Genomic DNA, 10,044 nt, shown 5'->3' with positions numbered 1-10,044 from the left:
ACAGTCATAAGTGAAAATGTTGAATCATATTTTATAAAGGATCTGATTGTATAGAATGTGTTTAAAGTTTAAATTGAAGTTTGTCATCAAAAACCACATTTAGTTAATCTGGTACAATGTTAAATGTTTCAATGTCTGCACTGAAGCCATATTTGCTTGGCTGTTATTTAGATTGTGCTGTATGGTTCCACAACTAGAAATAATAAACTGGGCTAAATTGTTCTTGTTAGAGAAGGAAAAAACTAAACAAATTCAGCTGTATCACTAGACTGAGTTAATAGTTGCAAAAAGCAACACTGCATCTTACTACACTTTCCACTAGATGTCAGAATTGCACAACATATTACAAGACTATGGAATGAAAAAAATCTCATCTGAAATATTATATCATCCTAAATAAGGCTTTGCAAAATCCCCATCTCATCTCAACACAATGCATAGATACCACACCTGAACACAAACCATAGAATTTATTTATATCAGTATGCACAACTACATTTCACTGCTTTACAGCTTAAAAATACAACTTGAACAGAAAAATCTATCTAAATAGAGTGTGATTATGGTTTATATAAACCTGGTTTAAACTTCAGTGTCATGGATTTGGAGCTTTGAATTTGGTACGAACAATAAACTTTGATTTATATTTTTGATATAAATGTATATCAACACCAAACTTGAAAACATGTTAAAACTGTTACTACTTCTTAGTAATACAAATGTATCTGGAGTAGTACAAAAAAAAATGCCTAAAGCCTAAATATATCCCAAGGGGAAACAGAGACAGACCCTGATGAAGACCTTCTGGGTCGATACGCGTTGGTCAAATTTTGTTGCCTTGCTCTAAATAAATTATATATTTTTTCACTTAAGACGGAGTGCCTTGGAATACTTTTCTTTGCAAGTCTGCATTTCACACCGTTTTGACAAGCAGTACTTCTTTGGAAACCCTTTTTTGTTCATATATCCCAAGGGGCTTATACAAAATACAATCTCACATAAAAAAAAAGAAAGAAATCTATTCCCATAATTGAAGCACATACATTTTCCCTCTGTATGATATTCTTTAATACAAATAAAAACAGTGTAATGCATTAACAGAGTATCATCCATGCCGATGCAGTCTGTTGGTGAGTCCCAGTGCTGTGCGGAGCTGCTGCTGGAAGGCAGGAATCCTCTCCTTGTGGACAGGCCAGTGGAGGACGCAGCGGGGTCGTAACATGCCCCTGCGAATGAGCAGGGATTGGGACAACTTGTAGTCGTGAACATCCTGCAGGAATACCAGAACCACTGAGTCCCTGCTGGCCTCAATCACCTGGTGGAGAGCATGGTGGGCTTTAAACCTGGAAGGGGGGGGGGGAAGAGAGAGAGAGAGAGAGAGAGAGAGAGAGAGAGAGAGAGAGAGAGGTTGATTCAAGAAGCTATTTTAGAATAAGCATAAACAATTCACCATGCAGTGTGAAGTGAAACAAATGCGATGAGGAAGTCCTTTTCAAGCAAACGCTTTCACTTCTGCAGTGAGAACAAATATTGTACCATATAATAGAATATAAAAAGCTTCTTTTTTTTTTACTTACCGACTACACCAGGGGTCTACGAGGAGACTTTCGGTGACAATGAATACAATCTTCCTGGACTTCCTCATATTCTCCACGATGGATTGTAGCTGTGATGTGCCGGGCACCGAATCTCGATCTTCCCAACAAAACTTGTACTTCTCGTCCTCCAAGGGAAGCAAACTCAAGGGAAGCAAACTCCTATCCACCCAGGTATAGTCCTTCAATGCGTAGATGACATAAGCATCATACTCAAACTCCCTGCCTTCTTCGACTGTAGCGTCACTGGAACCCAACGTCCGATTGACTAAGACGCTCCAGTAGAATTTAATCCTCCATCCGTGGAAACGGACCAGGAGGGCCACTACCATCGTCGCTATGACAACGGTGCTGCTAAATATATAGAGGGCCTGAAAGGGAGTCATGTCTTGGCAGGACAGAGGGTCAAAACTCCGGACGGTGTGGTTTGAATAGGCAAGTGGGGTATTGCACATGTAATGTTCGTTGAGGTGGTCGTCCACGGTGGTGTTGGTGGTATTCAGCCAGGATACGAACCACAGCATGCTCTCACAGGTGCAGTCAAATGGGTTTCTCTGCATTAAAAGCAGGCTGAGGTTGCGCAATGGCAACTTGAACACTTCCGGCCTCACGGCCGTGATCAGGTTCTTCTGCATGCGCAGGACCCGCAGCGAGGCCAGGCCATCAAAGACAGAGTCCTTGAGGTGGTTGAGGACGTTGTAGCTGAGGCTGAGCTCTCTGAGGTTACTCAATCCTCTCAGGGCCTCCAGGGGGATTTCATCCAGCCCAGTGTAGTCCATGTCCAAGGTGGTTAAACTACGGAGCCCATTGAGGAACAACACTGGCCCGCCTGGGTTAGCGCTCTTCCACACCCGTTCTAAATTGTTGTGTTGGAGTCTGAGCACCTTTAAGTTTTCCAGCCCCTCGAACAGCCCATATTTGATATTTGCAATGTTGTTGTTGCTGAGGTCCAGAACGGTCAGATTGGACAGCCGCCTGAACAGACTGACATCCAGGTCCCCGGTGCTGTTCAAGGCTCTGCTCAGTGTTAGGTACCTCAGGCTGGGCACGTTAACGAAAGACGCGGAGGTCAGCGTTATCGTCTGGCGGTTATTCGAGAGGTTGATTACCTGAACCTGTCCGAGGCCATGGAACTCTTTTCCTGTGAGTTTCTGCCTGATGAAGTTGTAGCCCAGCAGAAGAGAAGTGAGGTTCCTGAGGCTGGAAAATGCCCCAGGGCCGATCCGGGCGATGGCGGTGGCTGTCAGGTTCAACTTCCTGAGAGGTGATCCTGCCAGCGAAACAAACGTCTGATTGGTGAGGCTTTTGAGCGATGCGCAGCTAGACCAGCCCATTTCCAGCTCGCTTAGGCTTGTCAAACCTGTGAACGTGTATTCACTGATGTCTCGGATGCTAGTGTGCTGTAAGGTCAGGCTCTCCAGTGCACCTAATGGCTGAAAGGAGAAGGGGTCGATAATCGGGGTGGCAGAGCTGCTGCTTTTCACCAGAGCTTTTCTCAAATTTAGCTTTTTCAGATTTCCCAATCCCTGAAACGTGTCCTTGTACAGGTGTTTTAGTTTGTTGTCCTCCAGGACCAGAACCTCCAAACTAGATAGCCAATGAAAGGAAGCTTGCTCTATTTTCCCCATGCCATTCCTGGATAGATCCAGCATAGTCAGGTTGTTGTTCTCCAGCCCCCGGAAGGTTGTATTTGTGAGTGTAACTAGTTTCACCTCCCGGAGAGAAAGGTAACTAATGGCAGACCCAGACAGCTGTGAGCAGAGTTTGGAAACTTTCAAAGTGCCCAAATTACATCTGTCCATGATTACAAATTGGATGCTGGCAATGGGCTTAAAGCAGCCAGATGTGAACTGCAAAAAATACAAGATGGAAAACCCAATTAACATTTACCACCACACAGGATATGCAACTCTTCCAATTTAGGATGTGTTTCTACAGTATGTTAGCACACCATTTAGATTATGACTCTGCAATAGTACTCCAACATGATGGATAATATACAAACGATATTAACATTGTTTATGTATACATTTCTTTCTTCTCATTTTTTTCCCTTTCTTTGTATCCTTCAAGAGTGATCCGCTCTCACGTTTGTATGAAGTCTGACTTCACCACTTGTGGATTTCAGACATGGACGAAAGTTGTTGAGTTGTGTAATTAAGGGTGTTTACAGAAACAATTTTTATTTTAAATAATCAGCAGCCTAATTTTAGATATTATAGACCCCCCTCTGTTGGGGCCAAGACAGACCAATAGCAAGGAAAAAATAGGAAACAGAACAATAACTGAAAGGAAGTAGCACTTTCATTCTGGTTATAAGTAAGTAAGTAAGGTTCATTTCCCATGCCTCAGTTACTTTCATACCGTTTTCAGGGGCAGAGAGGACATATTGAGGACTCGTAGGGACGGTGACTGGCTGAGGAAGGAGAAATCATCTGGGTTCAGGGTAGAGATAACGTTGCCTGACAGGTTGATGGTCTCAAGGCTGGGGAGTTGTGGCTGAGAGCCCAGCCTAGCAGAGGCCAGGTTATTATAGGATACATCCAGAACGGTCAAGCTCTGTGAATCATGCGAGAACAACCAAGACAGAATATGAGTTAAATGGGACCATTAACTAATATTAAACAGAGTACATGCAACATTACAGTATACTGAGCTAGAGCTAAGGTTTGCTCAATGGCTTTACTCATATCACTATCGTTATTATTTTACTCAGACATTCTATTATCATTTCAGCATTAAAACAATAACATACCTTCCTTGAACACCCACCTGATTATATTATTTGCTTTTATATATGATTAAGTAGTGTGGAAAAACCCTAACAGTTAGGATGGGTAAATGCAGAGGACAAATTTCACGTATGTGAAAATATACAGTGAGAAAAACACCCCACAGTAGTGGGCACCAAATTAAATAATTAAAACTATATGAGTAGGAAAATAAAAACCTAAAGGAGATCATCTGATACCTGGAATAAGTAGTCTGCCTGCCTTTAATAATAATAATACTTTGTGACTTGGTACGTGACATACACATACGCTTCAGACGCGTGATATGCATCATAGTGATGCTAGTTATGTTTTTTTGGTGAGTAATGCACACCAATCATCGACCTTTAAGCCATTAAGACCGGGAACGCATCTGTGTAACGCCTTTAACCATTATTGTATAGTTTGGCTATTCAAAAATAGAGCTTGTAGATGTGATACTTTTTTTAATGATTTTAAAACAATTCTTTTTTTACTCAAATCTTTGCTTCTGGGGGGACCCTGGAACAACATATATTGAGATGGGGGTCCGCGGCCAAATGCATATAATTTTGGGGGCCCTTGACATGAAAAAGTTTGAGAACCACTGATTATAGTAACATAAGTATTTTCAAAATCCTGTTAGGATTTAGAAGACATTTGTAGAATCCCCAGAAGCAAAGATTTTAGTTGCAAATATTCGCTCTAAAAAATATATATTCAAAGATTTGCACACATTTTCATGATTTAAAAAAAAATAGCAGATGTACAAGCTCATAGCGCGGCACTCGGTGCCGTGCTATGAGCTTGAATATCTGCTCAAAAAAAATGACACAGATAAGTTCCCGGTCTTAACAAGTTACACATTTTTATATAGTCTCCGCCCCTGCCTGGACCTCCCTGTCTGTACAGTACCTGTAGGGCAGAGAAGGGCTCCCCTTTCAACTTCAGCTTGTTGTAGCCAATGTAAAGCCGTGTGAGGTTGACACACTGGCTCATATCGCTGGTCTTCAGCAGGTGCACCTGGTTGTGTACCAGGTTCAGCGTCTGCAGCAGAGGCAGTGTCTGACACAAGTCCTCTGTCAGCATGGAGATGCTGTTGTGACTTACGTCCAGATGGAGGAGGCCCCGGTACAGCGCTAGGGAGGCGACGGGTGGCTGCCTCACCAATCTGTTGTGGGACATGTCCAGGCTGGTTATGTTCTTAGGGAGGTCTGAGGGGACCTCCGTGAGGCTGAGGTGGCTGCAGTCGGCGCTGTCATGTTCTACATGGCAGGTCTTTTTCCTGGGGGGACTACTAAGGCCCAAGGTGAGCCACGCAAAGAGAAGGACGCCGCCGGCGACTCGAAGGGGTTGCATTGTGTGGTAGAGGGTCCTTTATGCCAAACTGTATCCCACACTGCAAGAATAAAACATATTGAGTAAAATAATGTAAATCTGGTGTAATGATCAGTACTAGGAAGACTATGTCACGTATCCACCATAAACACACACATACAGTAACAAAAAAACACGCGCGGGCGCACACACACACACACACACACACACACACACACACACGCGCGCGCACACGCACACACACACACACACACACACACACACACACACACATGCACAAGTGAAGCTAAAGACGCTTGACTTGTGCCATCTTTTCCATCATAATGTAAGTTTTTATTGTGAAGCACAGGGTAGGATTATACATTTATACATCCACATACTGTATGTTTTAATGGGAAGTTTTACTCCACCATAAATCCTTCCTGATCATGCACACTGGTATCACTATACAACTAACAGCCTAAGACAAAGTCAAATACATCTACAGTTTATTAGTTTATCACGTCTTACAACAAAGTGGCCATCAGTGTAACATGGCTATCACACTGACTCTCACACACACACACACACACACACACACACACACACACACACACACACACACACACACACACACACACACACACACACACACACACACACACACCTCTCTTTACACAGAAAATAAAGACAATATTTCATCAAAAACACTCCTCTCTGCTGTATGTGTATGCCATATCTGTATAATGTTATGTGTGTCTCTCTCTCATGTATGTCTGTCTGTCTCTCTCTCATCACTTGTCTCTCTCTCATCACTTGTCTCTCTGTCACATGACATCTCAACATATTGTTCTCCTTGCTCTCCCGGCCTATTCCCCCACTCTTCTTTTCTTATCTCTTCCTGAAAACAACTAAAACGATGGAGCTTGCACAAAAACTTGCACAAAAACTCTCTCTCTCTCTCCTCACCTGTTACTATGTTTCCTCCGAGGTGGAAAGACTGGTGATGCGAGGTTAGTTACTATGTAAGTGACTACCTACATAAACCTGACATTCAGGTGCACCAGTTTTACATGTGTTAACAAAATAGTGTGTATTATTTTATGCTCTGCACTATAGCCATGGATCACAAGACGGATGACAGTCAGTCATGTTTCAGGGCTAGCTCTGCACTAGTAGCCTAAAATTACTTCTGTTCTTACCACCAGTTCGGTCCATTACTGAGCTTGTAAACATAATAGAACCTATATATATATTTGTGGCTGCATTTTATATCAGCATTAGCCATGGTTCACATGACGCTCGTCTGTATGACAGTCATGTTTCAGGGCTATATCAGCGTTAAATCATATCACTAGAAGGTAGAAGCAGCCGTGCGTACCTTAGTACTAGCAGCAGAGCTGAGCTCATGAACAGGAGCTCCAGGCGGGGTGTTGACTGTTGACTCCCAGGATACTGACAGCTCTGTTTCTTCCCTTGGAGGGCCAGTCAGTGTGGTGGTGGTGGACCAGGTGGAGTGTAGAGGCCAGCGGGGCTAAGGTGCATTATATGCGCATAAGAGAGCCTGGCTCTTTCGGTCGACCCCCGGTTCAAAATAAATGTCAATGATGATAACATGTACAGTACATAAAAGGACAGGGACTCGATCAGGGAGTCACACCGCTGCTACCTACGTCACGTCAACACACAGACACAGAGGCGCTGCACGCACACACGCACACCCAAGTCGCCGTGGAAGTTTCATTTCCTCAGAAACGAAACCAAACTCTCCTGTAAGGCTGGGATCGCGACTTTGAGGAAGGCTCAGACACTGAGGTGGCATTTCTTTCCACATGAAAGACGGAATTGAGATTCGCCTTTCACAAATTTCACTTCCTCGTCGGCAAACAATAACAAATCAGTCCTTCGAAACAGTGTGTGTACTGTATGTGTGTGTGCGTGCAGCAACAGTAACTGTGTTATCGCGATGCCTCAATATAACCACTAGAGGTCAGCTCAGCCACGTATATAGATAGCTTGATGTTTGTGCTGTAAATCCTAGTATTATACTGTATCACTGTGGGACAGTAAATTAAGTGGTGTTTCACTATAAATACGGGTGTGTGGATTCGGTTTGGTCCTTGTCATTTTACTCTGTTCTGGTTTGAGTGGACATTAAATGGTTCTCAGCATGTAGCCAACTGCAAGCATGCATGAAAGTAATGACTGTAACATTGTATTTTTGTTCAAGTTCAAGGTAGACTAAGTTCTGTGAGAAGAAAAACAGGTAGGCTACTGGCTTCCTATCCAATCCAATCACCTGACTTTGACTGATTGGCTAGCTGCTAGACATTTACTGAAAACTTGTGGGTTGATGGCAGGCCATATGGTGTTCTTGGTTGTCCTTGCCTCATTCCCTTTTGCCCCAAACTGTTAAGGATCATGAGTTAGGTACTGTTAACCTCGCTTCACCAGTCTTTCCTAAGGTACTGCAGGCCTGTGAATTCCTGTCTTTGCTCTACACTTAAACATCCTGGGTGTTGATTTGACTAAGAGTGACAACTGTGTTAAATTAACACGTAGGAATGTGAGAAAACATCATAGTAGAAGGAGACTGGCCCACAGTAATAACACAGCTTTCGCTGGAACCATATTATTGACACTTTCTCTGTTTCTCTATACAGAGACAGGAGCTGAAGCCATTCTGCCAGTGTTTATCACCACCCTCTGGAGGGCACTAGAGGGACATTAGAGATATGACACCTGCAAATGGTGGGACTCTTCTCCAGGGGGTAATAATGATAAAACTGTCCAGGAATGAGTGTTATTTTTTTTTAGATGAGCACAGTAATTCATGTTTTTGTTGGTAGTGCTGGAAAGGCAGACTTAACATTGCTTTCTATTATTTTATTGGTTTCTTCACATCTCTAGCTTAAATCTGATGATGTAACTAACCTTCACTGCTTAACTCATTCAACCGAGTATTATGGTATTATAGGATATTGCATGATTTAGTTTTTAATCTAACTATATTCTGAAATGCATATTTCAGACATATGCTCTTCCATATGCATGTGACCCTAAGCAGCCATCATGGCAGCTTTGAGAGACAGCAGAGGTCGGGACCTTGTCCTTAATAAGGAATACCCATCTGGCAGCAACCCTGGGAATTGCTAGTGGCTGCTTGCTGTGTTATTAGAGGTGGGTATGTGGATTTGTTTTAGCAGAGGTAGGATTATGTTGTTGTCTGCCTCCTTATGACTAGTATAAAGGGTGTTTTATTGACTCTAGTCAACATTAGATGTCAGTCTGTTTTTTGCCAGACCCAGGGGGTCGGCCTACATGAGGCTTTGTCGGTCCCTCTTTTCCTCCCGGTCAACGTTTTTCCTCCCGGTTCAACGATTTTGTCCATATATGGCGCTTACATGTCCCTCTTTTTGATTGGCCAAGCTTAGCGTGACGTAGTGCTCCGTCGGCCATTCAGATTTCCGGCCATTCAGATTTCAACCACTAGGGGTCTGGCAGTACCAGGTCCCCTGGTTCCCTTGTTTATGTCACTATAGGGCATAGCAGTGGCGGCCATTTTCTGGTTCCACTTCAAAATAGTCAATGCATTTTTCCCATTGACATTTCCAAAAATATTTATATCAATTAGTTAAAGCCTAGAATCAAGCCATCCAGGGTCCTGGTGAATCATGACCATAAAACGTTTGATTCTGTGAAAAAACTTTTTTGAAAACGGCAAAACAAAGGGTATTTATTAAATATAGTATATCATATAATTAAATGTAAAATAAAAATAAAATCACAGACAAAAATGTTTATGGTCATGATATGGTACAATATTTGCCTCTGAGATTAGTATAGTCAATTGGAAATACTCCTCAAAATTGTACTTAAGTACAGTACTTGAGTAAATGTACTTAATTACTTTACACCACTGATTGATAGTAGTGATGACTTTGATCTGTTGGTGTTCTGTCAGATCTCATCTCGTGACATCATCAAGGCTCAGTGACTCAGAAGTGGAGAGGGTCGTCTCTTCTAAACCACATGACTGTTGCTACAGGAGGGAAATGGTGAGTAGAAAGGCTGATGAGGGCGCTCTCTCTGGTGTCACACATATAGCTGATAGAAGATGTTTTTAATTCTGAAAAACAGTAATTCTAAGTAAATTGTTTTCACATTTCCTCAGCTCAAAATACATCTTTGGGAAAATAATTTATGATTTTAATTGGTATTTAGAACGAGTGACCGCCCCGCCCCCCCCATTTACACGATTGATCAATGGGTATATTTTATGGGTATATTACATGTCAGCCATGTACACAGCAAGAGTGTACATTAATGTATGAGCAGCATACGGTGAACATAGCAATACATATGCATAGGACCACATACTC

At 42.6% G+C, this 10,044-nt stretch overlaps 1 protein-coding gene across 1 annotated transcript; it reads right to left on the bottom strand.

Moving 5' to 3' along the window:
- Positions 1-251: 251 nt before the first annotated feature.
- Positions 252-7,555, bottom strand: tlr3 (toll-like receptor 3). Its single transcript, XM_080455839.1, has 5 exons — positions 7,044-7,555; positions 5,261-5,744; positions 3,960-4,154; positions 1,578-3,445; positions 252-1,343 (listed from the first exon to the last, which is right to left on the bottom strand). The coding sequence occupies exons 2-5, from the start codon at positions 5,702-5,704 to the stop codon at positions 1,106-1,108; spliced, it is 2,745 nt and encodes a 914-aa protein (XP_080311965.1). The 5' UTR covers positions 5,705-5,744; positions 7,044-7,555; the 3' UTR covers positions 252-1,105.
- Positions 7,556-10,044: the final 2,489 nt, after the last annotated feature.

This window comes from Gymnoscopelus braueri (assembly GCF_963280865.1).
Source record: "Gymnoscopelus braueri genome assembly, chromosome: 2".
NCBI classification, from domain to species: domain Eukaryota; kingdom Metazoa; phylum Chordata; class Actinopteri; order Myctophiformes; family Myctophidae; genus Gymnoscopelus; species Gymnoscopelus braueri.
Note: the sequence above shows the minus strand (reverse complement) of the source record. Positions and strands in the feature narration are given on the sequence as shown.

Bases quoted from the DNA above. Each gene is read 5' to 3' on its own strand.
- tlr3 (XM_080455839.1), bottom strand. From the start codon at position 5,704: ATGCAACCCCTTCGAGTCGCCGGCGGCGTCCTTCTCTTTGCGTGGCTC. The intron at 3,446-3,959 runs GTATGAAAGTAA...TATTTTTTGCAG, and splicing joins CCTCTCTGCCCCTGAAAACG to TTCACATCTGGCTGCTTTAA. The intron at 1,344-1,577 runs GTAAGTAAAAAA...CCCCCCTTCCAG, and splicing joins GTAGACCCCTGGTGTAGTCG to GTTTAAAGCCCACCATGCTC.